We start from the raw sequence: 24344 nt of genomic DNA, 5'->3' as shown, positions 1-24344 counted from the left end.
ATCTCCCAAGCCCCTACTTGCACTTACTAAGGGTACCAGAACTTGTCAGAGATTTGGGATGCATGGCTAGTGATAGTCAGCCTTGTACACACCTATGAAATCACATGGTCAGCAACAGAGTTTTCCATGGTTTCAGATACTGGTAGGATGCAGATCTGTTCATGCAGAATTACAGCAGTAAGTTATATGACAAAAATAGATGGTACTGCAAGGGTTTTTGGACTATACAAAATGGTCAAGTTTTCATTTAAGCTTCACAGCCTTTTTCTCCTGTTTTTTTCCCTTTTGCTGTCACTGAGGTTTTACAGAAACCAGTCTGTAACATGTTCATGAGCGTTGCTTGTTGTAGTCTATTTAATGACAGGCAGCATTTATCAAATAGCCATTCTGCTCTGTTTTGCATTTGTATTTTGCAGTTAGTGTAGCAAAAATTTACATTCATCTGTAATTCTGTAATTTTCCAGAAAAAGCTGACCACATTGGATCTAGCTGCAAACAAGATCAAAAAGCTTGAAAATATTAGCCATTTAATGGAGCTGCAAGAGTTCTGGGTAGGTATGAAGTTTGCCAGTGTGACATTTATAGTTTGCCAGTGTGACATTTATGGTTTTAATTCGGTACCAGTTTGTTCATCTGCAGTGTATTAAATGGTAGTCTTTGATGTATCAAGGGCATGCGTTTGAAATTCAGTAAGTTGCCCTTGTGGCTTCAGCAAAGTTTGAAGATGTTCATTTGTTTGCTTTGTTGACATTTCTTGCTCACTGTGTTTCATAAACGTATTGTTTCCATCATTTTACTTCCTCCCTCATCCCAAAGACATGCTGTAGGTGGATTGGATACGCTAAATTGGCCCTAGTCGTGAGTGTTTGCATGTGTGTGCCTTCCAAGGAAGGTTGGGCGCTGGGCTGGCAACTCGACACCGTAAAACTCTATTGCCACTCATGAGCGGACAAGTGATCCGCTATGGTGACCCCTAACCGGGAAAAAACAAAAGCAGAAGAAGATTTTGCTTTTGATATCCATTTACATTTTTTATAGGTAATTGTTTACAGATTTAAAACACTGGGTTATTGTGTGCTCATTGGAGGCTAAAATGGCTTAAATGCTTTTGAATTATTTGCCTAATTTCATCTGTGGTGCTTTTGCATTCATTCCACCACATGCAGCATCCTATTGGCTGTTTGAGTGAGGAGGGATTGTGAAAGACCATGTACATTAAGTGTTTTTGCAATGGGTGTTATGAAATTGTAGCCCAATCTTTAGGCATGCTGCCTCAGTGTTCAGACCACCTTAAACAAAAGGGCAACTCTTCTGTGAGGTGGTGAACCCTAGTGTTTAGAGATTATGGATTCCATTGTTAAACAGTTACGTGATCTGTCACTTATCAGACCTAGTCAGATGCAACGTGGGCAAAACAGTCTGCAGGAAGTTCTAAAAGACCCTGCAGTAACATGTAGCTGACATGACTTTGCGACATTCATGCAAATATTGTTAGTAGTTATAACTGTTTTGGTAATCAGTGCTGTATCTTTTTTTTTTTTTTTTTTTTACAGAAAGACTTTTAATGTTCTAGTCATCTGTTGCACTATTCTTTTTAAACCTCCTTCCCCTGCACCTTTTGACATTAAGGCAATTTTTCAGAATCCTTGGACTGATGGCTTCCACCATACCTATGCTGCCTCTGGCAAGGCTTAATATGAGGAAGTTTCAGTGGTTCCTGAAGTCCCTGTGGACACAACATGACCACCCTCTGGAATTTCAAATTCTGCTCCTACCTTTCTTGAAGAAGGATCTGCTCTGTTGGATCCAACGAATGTCCCTCAACCCAGGAGTTGCCATCCACCCCCTGCCCTCAACTCAAGACCTGTACACAGATGCTTCAGATACAGACCGCGTTTGTTTCTCATACTGTACAAGGGCTATGGGTTCCCTCTCAGAAGAAGGACCACAAAAATGTAAAAGAAATGAAGGCATTGATGCTAGCTCTTAGTCCTTTCAGTCCATTCTCAGCCCAGGCCAGTGAAGAATCTACACAGACAAACATGACTGTTCTCCGGTATGTCAAAAAGCAGAGGGGACCAAATCCTGCCTCCTGTGTAGATTAGCTTTACAGGTTTGGGAGCTAGCCCTCTGAGTTGAGACTTATCTGCAAACAGTCTACATCCCATTAAATTAGAACTCTGTGGCAGACATCTTGAGAAGATCCACAACACAGGCACCACGAATGGATGCTTCACAGGGATGTGTTTCTAGACATAGTCCACCCAGTGGGGTATTCCTCAGATAGACTTGTTTGCCTCCCCCTCTGAACAGACAACTTCCAAGATTTTGTGCCGGGGAACCCTTCTTCCCGCCAGGGAAAGTGGATGCCCTATCAATATCCTGGAAGGAGAAGTTTTTGTATGCATTCCCTCCCCTTCCACTCATTCCAAAAGTCCTGCTTTAGGAAGGGACGCCTTCTAGCTTTTTCAGTGGAAGTGGTAAGCACTAGGTAGCCTATCTACCACAAGAGGAATGTTTTCTGGCCCAGAATTTGTAGTTTATTGGCCGTTTGGGCAGTTTTTCCATATCTTTCAATTTTCCAGTTTAAAAGCCCGTGTTGCACTTGTTTCCCGCCTTTCGTGTAACTAGTCTAATCCAGATACAGATTTGCTGTATCTAGGACTGTTTGTAAGCGTCTGAGAGGTGACAAAATCTGCTGTTCAACTTTTCCCTTAGATCTGCTAGTTCTCTCCTTTCCTGCACTTTTACTAGCTAATTAGTCTAGCACTTTACCATGCCAGACTTCTTGTAGCAATTATTGTAGCACACAAAAGTGCTACCAGCACTAAACGTTCTACAAGGAAACCGCTCCAGTACTTATTAATGCCAACCCCTCCAGGCATGTCTAAAGGTCAGTTCCCTCACCCTATGCTTTCTGCTGTTAACCTGGTGAACTTGGGCATCCTGAGGCAATGTAGCAACTGCCTCATGGACACTGACAACCCTCTCCTCTTACCTCCCAACACTCAGACTTGCGAGAGATGCACTTGTATATCCAAAATGGAAGCCACTCACTCTCCAGCCAAGACTGGAATAGCTGGTCGAGGAGAAGGTCAACACTTGTACCACACCACATGGAAACACACAGCCGTCCACAACACACACCAGCACTGCCTTCACATAAAAAGACAAACCACGCACCCACCTTTGCGGAGGTTTTCAATAAAAATTTTCCCAAACAGCAGAGACCTCCAAGTAAGAAACACACTCGACCACCACAACACAACACTAATCACAAGACACACAACTCTCCTAAACAGTGTGCCATTCAACCAAAGCCCCTAAGGCAAAACAGCATGCCCAGCACACTACTCATAGGTGACTTGATAGTGAGGCACACTAATGTCCCACTTACTAGGTTGAATAAGGGGAAAGTAACAGTCAGCTGCCTGTCAGGTGCCAGGATCCACCATATAATGCAAACACTAAGGTCCCTCAACAACAGGTACAAATGACTCTGTCATTGTACATGTGAGTGTGAATAACCTGAGAACTACCACCATGGATTACATGAAAAGAGACATGGAGGAGCTCTCGGATTATGTAGCCTAGGTGGGTATGACCCTAGCCCTGAGCAGCATCCTACCAACTCCCAGAATTATAGCACAGTACAAGCAGAAAATGATCGATTTCAACAATTGGCTAAGTTTCTGGTGTCATTCTAAGGGGATCCAGTATCTGTCTGCGTGGGATGACATGATTGACGGACCTCGATGCTTTGCCAGAGATGGCCTGCTTCTGTCACCCCTGGGCTTCCGTATACTGGCCAAGGCTCTTGACACCCCTATAGTGCATTTTTTAGGTGGTGTTCCAAAGACCAAATTGCCATTGTAACCGCTACAAACAAATGCAATCTGAGGGTCATGCTGCTCAGCGCTAGAAGTCTAAATCTCAAAATGCACTCGCTCAAAGCACTCCTTAAAATGGAGAACATCAACATGTGTGCTGTAATAGAGACCTGGTTTAAGACAGCAAGAAAGCACCCCTGTACTACCAGGCTATAACTCATCACACCTTTTGGCCCCAAAACTTGGACCGAAGCTCCAAAGGTGGTGGTGCTTCCATATTCATAAATGATGCACACACCTCCAGACTGGTAGCCCAACATAATGCATCAGAGAAATTTCAGGTGCAGCTAAGATTGGGTAAGACAGCGATTCAGGTCGTAGCCTGTTATATGTCCCCAAGCATGTCCTAAGACAGACACTCCACGTTCCTAAGCACCCTGGAGAATATTAGGGTCCAACCTAACACACTCATAGGTGACTTCAACTACCCCTCCATTGACTGGGAAAACTACTCGTGTACCAGTACACTTGCCCAACATTTCCTTGAATTCTTTAATTCCAATGCCCTGGACTAGCTCGTTCTTAACCCCCACCAGAGGTAGCGACATCCTTAACCTGGTCATTACTAACATGGGCAACCATTGCTTTACACCAGTAGTCAACTCCTCCCTGGTTAGATCCGACCACAAACTAATCACCTTGGAAATCAAAATCCCTCTCACCCCCCCCCCCCCCGCAAAGGTAAACCACCAAGAAATACGTCTCCAAAGCTAACTTTGGGCTCCTAAGAACACAGGTGGCTAACTTCACGGCACCCATACAAATGGAGAGGAGTTGCATGACCGCTGAGTCATGCACCAATGCACTGTATGAACATGTACACAAATGCATGGATCTCGCCATACCCAAAAGAACCAAGATGCTTTCCTCCAAAAAATGGAAGCCAATCTGGTGGTCTCTTGCCATAAACAAACTCTACAACAGGAGGAGGAAACTAATGTGGAATAAGATGAAGTCCCAAGACTGGAAAAACTCCCTTATCAGCCTCAACAAAAAGTTGAGATCCCTCATCAAATCCTCTAAAGCTAGCTATGAAAACAGAATTGCAGCAGATAGTAAAGACAGCCACAAGACCTTCTATAGTTATGTAAAGAACCTTCACGGCAATACCCAGATTTGCTCTGAGCTGCTGCACAATGGTACCTCATATACCAAGCCAAAAGATATTGCCAGTATACTGGGTGAAAGATTCAGTGCCAGCTTTACCCCCCCCTCCCAAGGGGACCACTCACAATACCAGTAGATTGCCAGGCACGCAGTATTACTGCTGCACAGGCTAAAACAGCACTATCCAAGGCCAAGAATACAGCTTCTATGGGACCTGACAATATCCCTGGCTGTGTTCTACATGAACTACAGAGTGAACTGGCACCTCACCTGTGTGCCCTGTTCAGTCACAGCCAAACCTCAGGCTTTGTCCCTACCGAATGGCACACTGCCGTAGTCGTCCCTCTCCACAAGGGAGGAGAGACTACAGATGCTGGGAACTGTTGCCTCATTAGCCTGATGAGTCTGATATGCAAAGCTGTGGAAAGCATCATCATGGACCTAATAAACAGGGATATAAGGAATTTCCAAACGCTGGATCCCACACAGTTTGGTTTTGTAAAGGGTAGATCATGCCTGCTCAACTTGGTCAACTTCTTTGTCAGTCATCAGAGCTGTGGATGAAGGCAAGGTGGTTCATACAGCTTACCTTGATCTGGCCAAGGCCTTTGGTACCATTCCCCACTCAGGAATCGTAGAAAAACTCACTACGCTAGGCATCAACCCGTATATCACTAGGTGGTTTGCAAAGTGGCTCACAGATAGAACCCACAGTGTGAAAGTAGCTGACTCGAAGTCAGACTGCCGACCAGTCACGAGTGGAGTCCCACAGGGATCAGTCCTGGGTCCTCTTCTGTTTGGTATCTACTTCTTAGAAGTCCAGTCCAACATGAAGGGACTCTGGCTGACAAAGTCCGCAGACAATTGCAAGTTGGGAGCCGTTATCAACTCGCCAAGTGATGTTGACATTCTGCAGAAAGGCCTCACTGAGACCAACAACTGGTGTCAGAACCATGGTCTTAAGCTCAATGCCTAAAATTGTGTTGTCATCCCCTTTGGGAAAAACCCAGTTCCCATGAACTACCACATTAATGGTAGTCCACTGAATACAGAAGGTGTTATAAGAGATCTGGGAACACAGGGGCCACTGTGGTCAGAAAGTCCTTCTATGTGGCACATCTCATTACTAAGGGTTTTGCATCCAGGAATGAAGAGGTTATTGTCTCCCTCTGCTCTTCCCTCATTAGGCCAATCATAGAGTACAGTGCTCCATTTGGCATGCACCTCACTAGACACGTGCAACAACTGGAGAGGGTGCAAAAGTACTTCACAAAAAGGATCCTAGGCCTTAAACACTTGTCCTATATGGGCAGACTCAAAAAAACTCCATCTGTACTGTTCTGTGTCTCATATTGCCTACTTAGAGGCGATGTCTGCTTGACTTATAAACAGGAGTGGCCTTAGGTCAATTGGTGTCCTAGGCAAAAGGGCTCCACAGCGCCCCCTACCACACCACCTGGTGCTCCCATCTTGGTCTACCTACTCCAAATAAATACTGGAAAAGTGCCCCTGCTAGAGCGGCGCCCTAGGCAGCCGCCTAGTTGGCCTATGCCTAAGGCCGACTATGCCTATAAAACCATGTCTGACCCAGCTCTGTTAGAAATGCCCCATCTAAAGAAATCCCAATCCCTCTGCACCACATGCTTCAGAGACCTCAACCTCATTACCACAATCAACAGAATGTGCTGTAGGGACACGTTGATAACCCGGAGACTGCCCATGCTATGGAATAGACTTCCCATACATGTCAAACAGAGCACCTCACTGGTCCTCTTCAAGAGAAATTTTGATGAGTGGATGGGAAATAGAAAATTCACCCCAGGGATCACTCCAGCTCTGCTCGACAGAGGCACTGGAAACTAAGGTTGGGTGGCACAATGCCAGGGTAATCCTATGGGCTAGGCTTGTAAAGGCTCCAGGGCCATTAGCCTAGTACACACCCATGAACCTAAGATTCAGCAAAGCAAACCAAAAATATTGCTGGTAACTCCCTGATGTCCTTCAAGAATGCAACTGCAGTCCTTGCATATGGGTTGTCCTGCCTCAGGCAGCCCTTCGGTCGGCTGGATTCCAAAGTCTGGGTCCGGCGTCGGCTGATTTCGCCTCTTCCCCGACGTCAGAGCGACTGGGGTATAAAAGCATCAGTCGACGCCATCTTCTCCAGTCTTTTTTGCCGCGCGGTGCCCGAAGCAGAAGCAGTTCGCAAGTGCCGGTCGGTCAGCTCCTGTGTTTTCAGTTACCAAAGTCATCAAAAAGCTAAGTACCCCATTGGGGAACCTTTTTCTTGCCTCAGCCGATGTCAGATAAAACTGCAAAAGTTAATAACTGTTTGTCTTGTGGTAAACAAATACCTCATAAGGACTTCCATTCTTACTGCCTTCCCTGCCTTGGCCCAGACCACGACGTCTCGGCCTGTGCTGCCTGTGCTTGCTTCAATAAGCGCACACTCAGGCGCCGGGCAGAATTTGCTGAAGACTTTTTTAGGGAAAATTACTCCTATAAAATGCCGTCGGAACAACTGACATCACTTATTTCCAAAAAACGGAAGGACCGGGACCGACATTCTCGGCCCGCGACTTCCACCGACACCACGCCAAAACATACCGCGAGTGCATCGGTCTCCTTGGAGGCGGTAATTCAACCGCTCCAGACCAACGACACCGCTTTACCGCACACTACGGTCCCGGAGGCTTCCCCGGTGCCGGTTGTTGATTTTGCTCCTGAAACCGAAACCCAAGTTTTGCCTGACACCATACCGGTGGACAAAGTTACTCCTGCACGTGGGGCAGCTAGGCCTCCGGTGTTTATGTCCATCAAGGCCTACACACGTGCTAAGGCTGCCAACCAGGCTAAGTCTCTCCCTCCTAAATCTTTTTCTCAGGGTCCCACTTCTGATAAACAGATCATGACTTTAGCTGCAGATCTTATTTCATTAATCAGAGGCTCTCAGGCTTATCCAGACAGGGGTTCTCAGCCGCCTGCAGACAAAAGGCCTAGGGTTGAGCAGACAGATACCTTTTCCTCAGATGAAACCTCTGGCGACTCAGGTCATTCAGATTCCCAGGAATCATCCTTCCAGTCCTACGAGGATTCTGATGCTGATGAATCTATTCCCTCTGCCTCTCCTCCTGAGGATATTTCTTTCGGGGAAATTCTCCACTCCATGAGAGAGCATTTTCAGTGGCAGGGCCAGGATTTCTCCGACTCCAGGAAAAGGCTTCGTACTTTCCTTAAGTTACCCCAGCACAGGCCTTTAGCTATTCCACCAGTGTTAGATGTATTGGATGATGTGTTCTCAGACTCCAGTGCTTCTCCTGATTCTCTCCCTCCTGCTCCTGTCAAGCCAGACAGATATTACAGGGTTCCTGAAACTCATAAACATCTCTTTAAGGCCCACTCTGTTGATCTAGAAACTATTTCCCAGGGGCCCAAAGGAGTGGCCACTTCCATGGCCAAAAATCCTTTGCCCGCAGACAAGGGAATCTAGGTCCCTGGAGAGGTGGGGCAAAAAAGTTTATACCTCAACCACCCTTGCCATGAGGGCACTTAACTGTCTTTTTCTTATGTTTCAGTATCAGGATTTCTTGATGGATGATTTGCAGAAAAAGTTAGCCTCTCCTGAGCCTTTAGATAGAAAGGCCTTGCAGGATTTGGTTCATAATACTCAGCAGGTTAGCAATCATTTTCTACAGTGTGGTTATGATGCATTGGAAGCTTCATGTAGGGCAGCTATGACAGGGGCTGTCAGTCGTAGACATGCTTGGTTGAAAGAACAGACATTGCCAGATCATGTTAAAGTAAAGCTTCTAGATGCACCTCTGGAAAAACACAAGCTATTTGGTGCTAATGCTCAGGATGTGTTGAAATCAATTGAGGAAAAGGCTAAATCAGTACAAACAGTCAAAGATTTCCTCCAGGTTCAGCCACCAAGGTTCAGCAGGAATTGGCCTTCGAAGAATTGGTCCTTTCCAGACACTGACAAGTTCCAAAGGGGGAAAAACAGGCATGCTCGAGGTAGAGGGCAGTACTGAGGCTCCTACAGGGGCCGCCAATGGCAACCGACTAATCAAAGAAGTGGCGCAGGGACTTCTATTGCTCCACAGGGACAATCACAATGACTTGACTTTGACACCGCCGACCAAGGCTCAAAGAGAAGCACCTTTAGGTGGAAAATTATCCTTATTTTCAAGAAATTGGCACGTTTTAACAAAGGACAAATGGATTCTGGACATAATAGACAAAGGTTACAGGTTCCACTTCCATACCTTACCAACAAGACAAGGCATGCCAAACCTGCCACAAAATCAAAGGGCAGAGGCACTCATACAGGTTTCAAAGCTGCTACAAATTAAAGCAATAGAAAAGATTCCTCCTCAGGAACAAGGCCAGGGATTCTACTCAAGACTGTTCCTTGTTCCAAGAAAAGAAAAGCAATGGAGACCTATACTGGACTTGTCCGCTCTAAACACTTTTCTCATTGTGCCAAAATTCAAAATGCTGACGTTACAGCAACTTCTTCCCATGCTGGGCAAGGGGTCTTGGCTGGTTACTCTGGACCTCAAGGAGGCATACCTGCATGTCCCAATCAGACACAGTTGCAGAAGATACCTCAGATTTCTTGCAGGGTCAGAGCATTATCAATTCTCAGCATTGCCTTTTGGCTTATCTACTGTGCCCAGAGTATTCATGAAATGCCTGGCATCAGTAATTGCACACTGCAGACTCAGGGATACAAATATACCCTTACCTGGACGACTGCCTTATACAAGCGGACAGCAAGCAAGCCTTGATAAGAAACTTGAACTATGTCATTCACTTACTACAGGCTTTGGGATACACAGTCAACATTCAAAAATCAAGACTACTGCCATCCCAACAAATAATTTTTCTAGGAGCCAAACTGGACACAAACTCACAAATGGCTTTTCTCAAAGAAGAAAAACAAGAACAATTACCAGATTACTTCAAAAGCCTAGCAAAGCACACCCAGATGACTGCAAGGAAAATCCTGCAGGCCCTGGGTCTCATGGCATCTTACATTCTTCTGATTCCACTGGCAAGACTACACATGAGAAAGATACAATGGTACCTAAAAAGTTTATGGTCTCAACACAGCCACAACTTAGAAGCAATTATTCCACTCATTCCATGTCTACAAAAGGAATTTTTGTGGTGGGCACAAGCAAGCCAGCTAAACAAAGGCATGTCTTTCAACAAACCTCAAACAAGCCAAACCATTACAACAGACGCCTCAGATCATGGATGGGGGGCGCACATGGAGGGCAGATGCATTCAAGGGCAATGGGCACCCCGGGAAGTGCATCTACACATCAATCAAAAAGAGATGTTGGCAGTGATTCATGCAATCGAGGCCTTCGGAAAATTTCTTCAGCAAGGTCAACTGCTAATAAAGACAGACAACACCACTGTTATGTGGTACATAAACAAACAGGGAGGCACTCATTCTTACCCCCTCTGCAGGCTAACAATGACTCTTTGGGAAAAGGCCCTGAAACTGAACATACAGTTGCAATCCCAGTTTGTTCCAGGCAAGGACAATGTTCTGGCGGACAGTCTAAGCAGAAACATCTTGGATCCGCACGAATGGATGTTGCATCCAGACATTTTTTCTCAAATAACTCATGCATGGGGGAGGCCGGACATAGACCTCTTTGCCTCACACCTCAATCATCATCTGAAGAAGTTCTGCTCGAGGACACACCATCCTCAAGCCTGGAGAATGGATGCTCTCTCCTTCAGCTGGAACTCTCTTAGCAATCTATGCATTCCCACCTCTACCATTAATGACCAAGGTGTTACTGAAGATCAAAGCAGAACAACCGAAAGGCATTTTGATAGCTCCAGACTGGCCAAGACAGCACTGGTATCCATTACTAAGGAGCATAACTCGCACCAAGCCGTGGCCCCTGCCTCAATGGCCTCTGCATCTGACTCAGCACAATTACAGGACGTTTCATCCCAACCTGCAAACATTACAGCTGACAGCTTGGAGGGTTCCATGACTTCTCCCCATATCTCTCTCTCCAAGAAAGTTCAAGAGATCTTACTGGAAGCACGCAGACCTTCCACCAGAAAAACTTACTCAGCCAAATGGAAGAGATTCAACATCTGGAATGCCATCAAGGGTCAGGATGCATCAGTAATGAGCATCCCACAGATACTAGAATACTTGGCAGAAATGCTACATAATGGCCTTTCATATTCTTCCATAAAAATACACGCTTCAGCATTTTCAGCAAAATACAACAGTGACCCACCTGTGTTTTCACATCCTTTGCTAAGACAGTTTCTAAGAGGGATTAAGAATATCAAACCTCCCAGAAAACCACCAGTGCCTGCATGGGACCTCAACTTCGTGTTGGAAAAATTAACTCTCCCTCCTTTTGAGCCAGCAGCATCTTCAGAATTGCAATTTCTCTCCTGGAAAACAGTTTTCCTGTTGGCAATTACCTCAGCAAGAAAAGTCTCGGAGATACAGGCCCTCATGACAGTACCTCCATTTCTCATTTTTCGTCAGGACAGAGTTTCTTTAAGAACCAGTCCTTCATTCATGCCAAAAGTGATATCCAGGTTGTCTCTAAATCAAGCAATTCACCTGCCTACCTTCTTTCCCAATCTTCAAAATAAAGGAGAAAAGCTGCTGCACACTTTGGACATACACAGACAATTGCGCTACTACTTGGACAGAACAAAAGCCAACAGAAAGTCTGACCAACTATTTGTAGCTTACGCTGCTGGAGTACAAGGAAAGGCAATTTCCAAACAAACAATTTCAAAATGGATTGGACACTGCATCAGATTCTGTTACTCTTTCCATGGAAAAGGTGTGCCAGCCAATATCAGGCCACACTCCACCAGAGCTATAGCCACCTCTACAGCCTTTCTAAGAGGGGTGGCTACAAAGGACATTCTAGAAGCTGCTACATGGAGCTCCGTGCATACATTTTCCAAACACTACAACCTGCCTTTATATTCCAGATCCCGAGCGGGCTTTGCTTCGGCAGTCCTGCAGGGCATTCTAGCTACACCATCTTTATCTTAGATCCTACCACCCCCAGCTTGGCTATGGTATTCAACCCATATGTAAGGACTGCAGTTGCATTCTTGAAGGACATAGTACAGTTTTGTACCTACCATAAATGTAGATGCCCGATAGATATGCAACTGCAGTCAGGTTTTCCCTCCCTCCTACCCCTCTGTAAATTATCCTTTTTGGGTCCACTCCCCTTTTCCAAATTAGCTGGGGAAATCCTGTTATGGTGTATCTGTTTATTACTGTTGTGCATGTCCGGAATTTTTTATCCAGGCTCTAATTTTAGCCTTCTTTGGAGGGCACCTGGCATCTGGGGCAAGAAACACTGAAGAAGATGGCGTCGACTGATGCTTTTATACCCCAGTCGCTCTGACGTCGGGGAAGAGGCGACATCAGCCGACGCCGGACCCAGACTTTGGAATCCGGCCGACCGAAGGGCTGCCTGAGGCAGGACAACCCATATGTAAGGACTGCAGTTGCATATCTATCGGACATCTACATTTATGGTAGGTACAAAACTGTACTTTGGCCAAAACAGCATTAATTCCCCCTTCTCCTGCACCTAGCCAATGACAATCATCACAAGTTACCTCAGAGTGGACTTACTCACACAACACAATGGCTCCCTGATCCACCCACACTTGGCAACTCTACAGCTGACTCTGTGGGAGATGGAGCCGTAATTCATTCTAGACACCTATTCTCAGAACACTTGCTTCAAGTCCTGCAGGAGGCCAGGAAACCTTACCTATACAAATGGAAAAGATTTTAGATGCGATTGTCTGAAGCCTTGTCAGAGGCAGCAGTAGGTATGGTGGAAGCCATCAGTTCAAGGATCCTGAGAAATAGTCTTACTGACGAAAGATGCAGGGGAAGGAGGTTTGAAAAGAATATTGCAACAGAGAAGAGAAAAACATCTATTGTTATGGTAAGTTCGTATACAACTATTTTTTATTAAAAGGAAAATGGCAGAAAAACACAGAATTCATACAGTAGTGCACACAGCCTGCAATCATTCCAAAATCTGATTGTCCAGGACATTCCTAATTGCATACAGGATTTTGTAAGAGTTAAACAGATCACTCCGTGTCCATTAAACTAAGTTTATGTAACCATATTTGGCCATCCATGCAGTCCATTGCCTGTAACTTCAGTTTACAATCCATACTTAGGAGACTTCAGCCATTTCTTTGTGAAGGTCTTCAAGACCAGGAGAGAATGTTGTTTTCTAATTTTTAAGTAATGTATTTTTTAGCTACAGTCAACAGGAAGCTTAAAAGTCCAGATTGTGAAGAACCAAATTTGAATGTATTGGTATTTCCAAGAAAGTATAATTTGTTGTCAAGGTTCATTAGTTCTGGCCGTTAAGCAGCACAAACTGTGAATACAGCATATCCTTCAAACCTAAGGCTGGACAGTCCCAAAAAACATGTACCCATTCACCTATACTGCTTCTGTTGCATTTCCAAAAATTAGGCAAAACATTTGGATACATCTTATATAGCCTACTAGGAGTATACAGATATTTAAACTGACACTTGTCATCCCAAAAAGTGTTATTTCCTTGACCTTGAGGCCAACCTTGGGTTTAAAAGAATTATCTCCAGTCTGTCTGTGTCAATTTTAATGCAAGTTGGTGTTCCTGTTGCAGATTAAATTTATTAAGCTAATTAAAACCTGACCAATTATACCTTTTTTCCTCGGTATAACCATCTCTAACTTTGAAAGGGCAAGCAACAGAAAGGACTGTTGCTATCTTTAGCATACTTCTTCTAGCTGTAAGTCTTTTATAAAGATCTAAACACTGATTAGGAAAATCATAGCTAGCTTTAACAGTAACCCAGGGTGGTAATCCAGTTCCCCTCTGTTAACTGTTCCCCAGATCTGTAGATCCATATAATGCTTCTTATCTCAAAATTATGTGGGTCCATGATCCCCAGTCCCTGCAGTTACATAATGGTAGCAAATCAGCTGTCTGTCTTGATGTTAATTCTTCACTACTGAAACTAAAATAGATGGGCAGGTTCTTATCAGTGTGTTTTTTTTTTTTAAACTGTAACAGGTTGAAAACTTGAGTCGGTAAAGTATATCACTCCATATTCCCTGTTTTAATTTCAGTAAAAAAGTCTTTTGGATTTCTAATACCTTGACTGCAGTGGACCCCATTCATAGGTCAAAGTATAATTAAAATTCATGAAATTAGTATTGTTTCAATCTTTGCTTTTTGCCAGAAGTGGTCTTCACAGCACCCGCAAAGTGCACAGTATTGAATCTTTCTGCAGTTCATACGGAGTTAACATGTATCAGTAACATATCAAAGTACGATTATAAATTCTTTTTAAGACCTGTTGCTCCTACCACTATTGGAACTGTCTGGGTATCCTTCCACACTACCCTTGTTTCGGCCTGCAAATCCTGATGACGTTGTGCGTCTCTGTACATAAGACATTGTAGTGACTGGTTATAGCAATTTCAATGATCAATGCTACTTTTGTCTTTTTTCATGGACTGCTATATCTGGTTTTCTCACATCTTTTTTTTTTTTTTTATTGTTGCTAATGGGCGATTCCATGTGATGTAAATGTCATCATTTTCTGTAATGCTTTGTGGCTCTTTTCCAGTGTTTCTCGGCTGCTTCGATGTTATGATGTTTACATACCCCAGTGCAACAATCTTGCCACATTATTATGCCTTTCGATATGCAGTCCTTATGCCATTAGTGTATTACACCCAACAACAAGATGTGTGGCTGATGTTCTTCATGATTCACTGTTGCAGTCATTACATTTGGGTTATCTGCTTGCAGGTAGCCCTCAGTCGGCCTGATTAACAAAGTCTTGGGACCTGCGTCGGTTGCTGTCCCTTCTTCCATGACATCAGGTTGTCAGGGGTATAAAACATGCAGCCGACACCATTACACCAGTCCTTCTTGCCGTGCGGTGCCCGAAGCCGAAGCAGTTCGCAAGTGCCAGTCGGCCGACTACTGAAATTTTCGTTTTCGAGTTTCAGAACCGAAGTCTTCCACTAAAGCTAAGTACCCTGTTGGGGAAACGTTTTCTTGCTCCTTACCGATGTCAGTAAAAGTTAATAATTGCATTACTTGTGGAAAGCAAATACCTCATAAAGATTTTCATTTGTACTATATTCCTTGCTTAGGCCCTGACCACGGCGTACCTTGCTGTCGGTTTTGTGCTTTATTTAATCAGCGCACTATACGTTGTCGGTATATTTTCACCTCTAAATATTTCGGTTCTCAGTTTAATTATCCAGAAATGTCGTCGGTTAGCCGTCCGACTACCGGGATACCGAAAAAACCCAAAGATAAAGACAGAGACAGGCCGCCAATGTCCAAAACAAAACTGCCAACAACGCTTCTCCTGTCGTCAGTTCACCGGTACTCAGTGAGGCGCTTTCGCAGCCCCTGATACCCGCTACTTCTGATTCGCAGGCCTCTACTGAGACCCACTTGTAGTCCGGTATGCCGCAAGATGCTTCAACTATGGAACCCATAGATATCTGTACCTTGGATGGGTCCGGAGCCGCTGTGCAGGCACCGGCTTCTGAGGGTGTATTCAGGCCTACGGACTTGCATATTAAATCGACTCCTCCTTCATTACTTAGGCCTAAATCTCAATCCATGTCTAAAAAACCGACGCCCAGGCCACATGCTCAGGCCTCTATGCCTAAAAAACAAATGATAAGAATGGCTGAAGATCTAATAACTCTAATCAGGGGTAGCCAACACCCCCCCCCCCTAAGAGGCATAGGACTGAAGTTGATTATTTATCTTCTGATCAGGATTCTGTTTTTTCTGACTCTTCTGATGATCTGGATTTGCCCTTGCCTACTTATGAGGATTCTGATGCAGAGGACTCTATTCCCTCTGCCTCCCCTCCTGAGGATTTTTCTTCTGGGGAAACTTTAGGGAGCATTTCCACTGGGAAAGCCAGGATTTTTCTGATTCAAAAAATAGGCTTAGGGATTTCCTTCTCCTGCCTCCGCATAGGCCTTTAGCTATTCCTCCTGTACTAGACGTTGTTGATTATGCTTTCTCGGAATCTAGTTTGGCCCCTGATTCCCTGCCTCCTGTTCCCAGAAAACCTGACCGATACTACAAGGTCCCCGAGTCCCACAAGCTCCTTTTCAAAAATCCTATTGCAAATCCAGAGACTGTTTTACAGGGGCCCAAGGGCATTAAGGCTTCTACTGCTAAAAATCCTACCCCTTCTGATAGACTCCAGGGCGCTGGATAGATGGGGTAAGAAGGTTTACACTTCTGCAACCTTGGCCATTAGGGCTGTAAACTGCCAGTTTCATATGTTAAAATATCAGCAACATGTTATTGGACTGCTTAAACAGAAAATGATGATTCCTTACTGTGTGAAAAGTAAAGAATTACAGGATTTAATGCATTCTGCCGAACAAGTTGGAAAACTTACTTTGCAATGTGGTTTTGATTCATTAGAGGCCTCTTGCAGGGCTGCTGTTACTGTGTCTGTGCTCAGAAGGATTGCTTGGCTTAAGGAGCAATCTTTGCCTGATCATGTTAAAGCTAAATTGTTGGATGCTCCTTTAAACCAGGACCGCCTGTTTGGCAACAAGGCCAAGTAAGTTCTTAAAAAGATGGAAGATAAAGCTAAATCTATGCAAACTGTTAGACTTTTACAAGTTCAGCCTCCTAGATTTAGTAGGCACTGGGCCTCTAAGAATTGATCCTTTCCAGCCCCTTCCAGGTCTTCTCAAGCCAAACCCAGACACAGCAAAAACTCCAGGTTTCAGTCCCAGGGGACTCACAGAACTAAGCAGTGGGGGGCCTCCACTTCCAAGTCTGGGAATAAGACTCCCCCTATGGTAAACTGTCTCAATGACTTCCTTTTAAAATTTCCAAGCACTTATCAACTGACTGCCCCTTTGGGGGGAAATATTGCTCTTCATGCAAAGAATTGGGAACTCGTTACCCAGGACAAATGGCTTTTAAATATAGTGTCCCAGGGATACAGATTTCACTTCCACACGTTACCAGCACCAAGTGGGTGGCCGGACCTACCCCCAAATCAGTGGGCAGGGGCCCAAAAACAAGTACTTTCTCCCTTAAGCATAGGGGCTATTCAGCTGGTACCAGAAGAGGAAAACGGACAAGGTTTCGACTCCAGACTTTTCCTGGTACCCAGAAAAGACCATTCATGGCGTCCTATCCTGGATCTGTCTGCTCTAAACACCTTTTTGGAGATTCCAAAATTCAAGATGCTGACTCTTCAATTACTTCCTATGCTAAGCAAAGATGCCTGGTTGGCAACACTAGATTTAAAAGAAGCATACCTGCACATCCCAATCAGGGAATCTTGCAGAAGATACTTACACTTCAAAGCAGTTCTCTGCACTGCCCTGTGGCTTATCTACTGCACCCAGGGTATTCACAATGTGTCTGGCTCCAGTTATTGCATTTTGCAGGCAAAGAAATATTCAAATATACCCATACCTGGACAATTGTCTAGTTCAGGCAGAGAGCCAGGACATACTTTTGAATCATCTGGCCTTTGTAAAAAGGGTTCTAACTTGTCTGGAGTACACCATAAACTAAAAGAAATCACACCTGGTACACTGTCAACAAATTATATTCTTGGGAGCAAGCTTGAATACAACTTCTCAGATGGCTTACCTCACGCCAGAAAAGGAAATTCATTTGACAACCTCCTTCAAACAAGTGGCCACAAAAACCCCACTATCTGCAAGACAAATACTGCAATCCTTGGGGTTCATGGCCTCCTGCATTCTTCTAATTCCATATGCAAGACTGCATATGAGGAAACTACAGTGGCATCTAAAAAGCCTATGGTGTCAACATTCTCAAGACCTAGAAACAATGATTCCTATCATACCTTGCCTACGCCTAGATTTCCTTTGGTGGACAGAGGCCTGCCACCAAAACCAGGGACTACCTTTCACACCACCCCCTGTCGCCCAAACCCTAACAACAGATGCATCAAACTATGCATGGGGGGCTCACCTGGCAGGGAAGTGCATTCAGGGCAAATGGAACCCAAGTCAAATGCACCTGCATATCAATCAGAAAGAAATGTTAGCTGTACAGAATGCTCTGACAGCCTTAAAGGACCACATTCTTCTAGGACAACTAATGGTAAAGACGGAAAACACCACTGTTATGTGATACATAAACAAGCAGGGGGGGTACACATTCTTACCCCCTCTGCAGACTAGCCATGGCATTGTGGAACACAGACTTGAGCTACCAAGTGCACCTAGAAGCTCATTTCCTGCCAGGAAAAATAATACACTGGCAGACAGACTAAGCAGAAACCTCATGGACCCACATGAGTGGAAACTGGAACCAAGGATTTTCAACATGTTGACAAGCAAATGGGGGAGCCCAAATTAGACCAGTTTGCCTCTCCGCAGAACTACCAATTGGGCAAATTTTGCACAAGGACTCCCCACAGACAAGCCTGGAAATTGGATGCTCTGTCCTTCAGCTGGAAAAACCTATCAGTCTATGCCTTCCCCCTGCTGCCTCTGCTCTCCAAAGTACTACTAAAAATCAAACAGGACAAACTAAGGATGATTTTGTTTTCTCCAGACTAGCTGCGCCAACACTGGTGCCCCCTCCTGCATAGTGTGTCACGGTTATCTCCATGGCACCTGCCTCAGACTGCTTCCCTGCTGTCTCAGCAGGAGAACCAGATTCTGCACCCTCAGCTTCCAACACTGAACCTTGCAGCCTGGCTAATTACTTAATCTCTCCTTTACCCCACCCCTCAGCAAACCTGTGATGGATATCATTTTAGAGACAAGGAGGCCTAGTACTAGAAAATCTTATGCTGAAAAATGGAAAAGATTCTGTGCCTGGAACCAGTCAAGGGATGAGCACAGCAGCGCCCAATTTATCTCAGATTTTACAATACTTAACTGAGGTGCTTCACAAGGGCCTATCTTTTTCCTCCATTAAAATCCATGCCTCAGCCATTTCAGCTCATAACACAGAACCTCCCCTCTTCTCACATCCACTGCTCAAGCAGTTCCTCAGAGGGGCCAAAAATTTGAGACCACCCAGAAGAGCTCCAACCCCAGCCTGGGACCTTAACTTTGTCTTGGAGAAACATGCACTCTACCTCCTTTCGAGCCAGCTGCTACTGCAGACTTAAAATTTCTTTCTTGGAAAACAGCTTTCCTTTTAGCAATCACTTCAGCTAGAAGGGTATCTGAATTACAGGCCCTTATGGCAGTGGAGCCTTTCATCATCTTCCATGCGGACAGGGTGTCTCTCAGAACCAATCCAATCCATCCTTCATGCCCAAGGTGGTATCCAGTGTGGCTCTTAATCAGTCCATTCATTTGCCAACCTTATTTCCCCAATCCACAGAATAAAGGGGAATGGATACTGCATTCCTTAGATGTGCACAGACAACTTAGATTCTACTTGGACAGGACTAAACCTCAAAGGAAATCTGAACTGCTGGTGGCATTTGCTGCAGGTGCAGAGGGGAAGGCTATTTCAAAGCAAACCATTTCTAAATGGATAAGCCATTGCATTCATTTCTGCTATAAGCACCATGGAAAACCTATCCTCCAGGGGATCAGACCTCACTAGGGCTGCATCTACCTCTACAGCCTTTCTCAGAGGCGTCCCTACCAGGGACATCCTAGAAGCTGCTACCTGGAGTTCTGTACATACTTTCGCCAAGCATTATCATTTGCCAATTTTCTCTAAATCCAGAGCTGGCTTTGCCACTGCAGTCTTGCAGGGCCTTATAGCTGGCCCTAATGCTATCTAAATTCCTTCTCCCAGCCATAGCTTTGGGAATCTACCCAAATGTAATGACTGCCAACAGTGAAACATGAAGAACATAGTACAGTTGTGTACACTTACCATAAATGTAGATGTTCGAGTGTATTCACTGTTGCAGTCCTGGTTACCCTCCCTCCAGCCCCCTAACTTCTTTTGGCTATACCTCTACTTTCCTTTACTATGCTTAAAAGCCTTTTTGGTGCATTTGCTTTTTTGTTGGAGGTATATCTTTATGCTTTTATGTTTAATGGCTTCCCATTAGGGGGGGCACCTGACATCTGGTGCAAGAAAAACTGATGATATGGCGTGGGCTGCATGTTTTATACCTCTGATGACCTGATGTCATGGAAGAAGGGACAGCAACTGACACAGGACCCAAGATTTTGTTAATCAAGCCAACTGAGGGCTACTTGCAAGCAGATAACCCAAATGTAATGACTGCAACAGTGAATACACTCGAACATCTACATTTATGGTAAGTGTACACAACTGTACTTTTGGAATTCTGTTTTACAAAACCTACATTTGTCTGTTTCTTCCACATGTTCAATGGACTTTGTAAACCAACGTGTATGTAGTCCACTATCTCGAGCCGCCAGTATTAACTTTTTATTTAAAGTCACCTCTCCTTAACCATTCCTGCATTCAGTCTCGATTAGCATGAGGTTGTTCCAAGAGTTTTTTGTACTTCTAACTATATTTATGCATTTTCCACATTTCTTACCTTCTGATCTGTTCCTTCACCTTATTCTTTGTGGGGTTTTTTTGCACATTCAGTTGCTGCCTGATTGTTTATCTACTTGTGGTTTTATTTCCATTCCAGCTTGACACCCATATGTTTCTACTAAATGAAGCAGGGAAGTCATCTTAATGTTATTCTCCTCCTGTCTTGAAAGTTTCACTGTGTTAGGGTCTTGTGAGGTCAGCAGACATGTATGCAGTCCTACGATTGCAGGTCTATACATGTAATCAATTTTGAGGAGGCCCATACCTCCTTCAGAACAGGGAATGTATGGTCTTGGTATACATTGATTTTTAAACATCATTTGATAAGCATGAAGCATCCTTCGTGTTTTCCTGTCCAACCAGTCCAGTACCTTTTGGGGCCAATCAAGTCACTCCACAACTGTAAGTTAGGACAGTAAGAGCAAACTTAAATAGGTTGTTCTTTGTTCCTAAATGTCAGAGCTGATGTTCTTCATCTCACATTGCTGCAGTCCTTACATATGGGTAGTCCGCTGTCCTCGGTCGGCCCGAATACCAAAGTATTAGGCTGACGCCGGTCAAGGCGCTTTAAACTGACATCAGGACGTCAGGGTACAAAAGCGCATGACCGACGTCATTTCTTCAGTCTTTTTTGCTGCATGGTCCGATGCAGAAGCAGCGTTGCAAGTGCCGTTCGGCGTTCTGAAATTTTTCGAATTTGGAGTTTCAGACCGAATCCAAGTTGGCTAAGTACCCCGTTGGGGAATATTTTGGTTTTTTCTTGCCTCAGTGTTTTACCGGATGTCAGAAAAAGTGAATAACTGTATTTCTTGTGGGAAACAGATACCGCATAGGGATTATCATTCTTTGTGTATTCCTTGTTTGGGGCCTGAGCACGACGTTGTTGGGTGTCGCTTTTGTGCTAGGTTCAATAAACGCACTATTAAGCGAAGGTTGGATTGTGCTAGGCTGGTCTTTGGGAAGCGGTGCAATTATAATATGCCGTCGGATTCTCCGGCGCCCGCTTCTGCGAAGAAGCGCAAAGACAAAGCAGTTAAACCCAGGCAAGATGAGTCGTCCGTTCCGGACGCCGGTTCTTTAGAGGCTTCAGTGGAACCGGTGGTTCCGACGGAGACTTCTCTGGAGTCTCAGGGGGAGACTTTGATTTTGCAGGAGGTGGTCTCTCAGGAGGCAGGTCAGGCTGAAGGGGCTTCTCAAGTTACTGTACTCGGCTCCCTTCCTAGGGTGGTTAGGCCTTCTCCTTCTGTTTCCAAGGCTTCTCCCAGAGGCAGGCCAGTTTTAGCTTCTGTTGGTGTCACTCCTAGTTCAGCTGGGTCTGTGCCTAAGAAGCACATGCTTAAAATGGCAGAAGATTTGATTACTCTGATTAGGGGTTCTTTGCCCCCTCCTGATAAGAGGCCTAGGGTGGAGCCAGAGTTGGGAAGTTTTGAGCAGGCTTCGGATGTTTCAGAGTCTTCAGCTGAAGACTTGCAGGAGTACTCTCCTTACTCTGATTCTGATGCAGATGATTCCACTCCTTCTGCTTCTCCTCCAGAGGATTTTTCTTTTTCAGAGACACTTCATTCTATGAGGGAACTTTTTAAGTGGGAAGGTCAGGACTTCTCTGATTCTCGGAAAAGACTTAGGGAATTTTTGTTGTTACCCCAGCATAGGCCCTTGGCTATACCCCCTGTTCTGGATGTTGTGGAAGATGTGTTTGCAGAGGCTTCACTTAATCCTGATTCTCTGCCTCCTGCTCCTGTTAAACCGGATAGGTATTACAGGGTGCCTGAGGCTCATAAATATCTTTATAAGAGTCCTAGGGCGGACCCAGAAACTATTAGTCAGGGACCTAAGGGTGTCAAGGCCTCTGTTGTAAAAAATCCGGTTCCTCTAGATAAAGAAGCCAGAGCTTTGGATAGATGGGGAAAGAAGGTCTATACATCTTCTACCTTAGCTATGAGGGCTTTGAATTGCCAGTTTCATATGTTGAAATATCAAAACTTTCTTCTTTCTCAATTGAAGTCTAAGGTGGATGCTCTGGCGGAAGGCATTGAGTGTAAGGAATTACAAGATTTGGTGCATGTCTCTGAACAGGTGGGTAAGCATTCATTACAGTGTGGTTTTGATGCTGTGCAGGCCTCGTCTAGGGTGGCTGCCACTGGCTCAGTTCTTCGCAGGCACGCCTGGCTGAAGGATCAGAATTTATCTGACCATGTTAAGACAAGGATTTTGGATGCTCCTTTGCAGTCTGATGTGTTGTTTGGTTCACCTGTGGAGTCAGTCTTGAAGAAAATGGAAGACAAGGCTAAGTCTATGCAGGCTGTTAAAGATTTTTTGCAAGTTCAGCCTCCGAAGTTTAGTAGGAATTGGCCTGCTAAGGGGTGGACGTATCCTTCTTATGATTCTCAGTCTAGGGGTAGATCTAGACGTGGTAGGGGCAGAGCTCAGAGTTCTTTCCGACCTAGAACAGGGAGTTCGCCTGCACAATCTTCGGGTGAGGGCAGGGGCCAGTCCTTTCTTAAACAGGCCCAATGACCTACTTTTTCAGCTGCCAGATCCTTCTTGCCTGGCAGCACCTTTGGGAGGAAGGTTATCACTCTTCAAGGAAAATTGGATGTTGATTACCCAAGACAAATGGGTATTGGATATCATACACCAGGGTTACAAGTTTTATTTCCATACCTTGCCTCCTTTCAAAGGCATGCCGGACGTTCCTCCTCAGCAGAGGCTAGAGGCTCACAAACAAATTTCTCTACTACTTCAAATGGGGCCATACAACCGGTCCCTCTGCCAGAAGTGGGCCTAGGATTTTATTCTCGCCTGTTTCTAGTACCAAAGAAAGGAAACACGTGGAGACCAATTTTGGATTTATCTATCCTCAACACATATCTGGACATTCCCAAGTTCAAAATGTTGACGTTACAACAGCTTTTACCTCTGTTGGGCAAAGATCACTGGATGGTGACTCTGGATCTCAAGGAAGCTTACCTTCATGTTCCTATCAGGCCCAGTTGCAGGAAGTATCTGCGTTTTCAGGCTGGGACTTCACATTATCAGTTCTCTGCATTGCCCTTTGGCTTATCTACTGCGCCCAGAGTGTTCACGAAGGTTCTGGCTCCAGTGGTAGCTTTCTTCCGGCTAAGAGGAATACAAATCTATCCTTATTTGGACGATTGCCTGATTCTGGCCCAAGAAAAGGACGAACTTCTTCATCATTTACAGTATGTGATGGCAGTGTTAAGATGCCTGGGGTATTCTGTGAACGAAATAAAGTCCAGTCTAGTACCCTCTCAGGACATGTGCTTTCTGGGTGTGAGACTGAATACAGCATCCCAGATGGCCGTTTTCACCCCGGACAAACAAAAGAATCTTTCTCTTTACTTCCACCAATTGTCTCGTCAGTCCAGGCTGACTGCAAGGACAGTCCTTCAAGCCTTGGGGTTCATGGCATCTTGTATTCTGGTACTTCCCAATGCCAAACTGCATATGAGGAAGCTACAGTGGTATCTCAAGAATGTATAGACACAGCACTGCCAAGATTTGGACACTGTCATTCAGATAATACCTTGCATTCAAAAGGAGTTTTTGTGGTGGGCTCAGGAATGTCACCTAAACAAGGGACTCTCTGTGACCCGGCCAGAGGCGAGTCAGATTTTAACGACAGATGCCTCAGACAAAGCTTGGGGAGCTCATCTAAATGGAAAATGGGTACAAGACACATGGCCTGCCAGACTTCAACATCTACATATCAACTTGAAGGAGATGTTAGCAGTCCAATTTG

The 24344-nt window shown here is 44.9% G+C and overlaps 1 protein-coding gene across 3 annotated transcripts in view; it reads left to right on the top strand.

Moving 5' to 3' along the window:
* Positions 1–24344, top strand: part of PPP1R7 (protein phosphatase 1 regulatory subunit 7) — a 917460-nt gene that overhangs the window by 760979 nt on the left and 132137 nt on the right. For all 3 annotated transcript variants that reach the window (XM_044070331.1, XM_044070333.1, XM_044070332.1), the window contains exon 9: positions 465–551. In XM_044070331.1, coding sequence (XP_043926266.1) covers positions 465–551 — 87 coding nt within the window. The remainder of the gene's footprint in view (positions 1–464; positions 552–24344) is intronic.

The sequence above is a fragment of the Protopterus annectens genome, chromosome 4.part1 (assembly GCF_019279795.1).
Source record: "Protopterus annectens isolate FY-2018-M chromosome 4.part1, PAN1.0, whole genome shotgun sequence".
Taxonomy (NCBI): Eukaryota; Metazoa; Chordata; order Ceratodontiformes; family Protopteridae; genus Protopterus; species Protopterus annectens.
The sequence above is the reverse complement of the archived record's forward strand: the minus strand, read 5'-3'. Positions and strand labels throughout refer to the sequence as shown.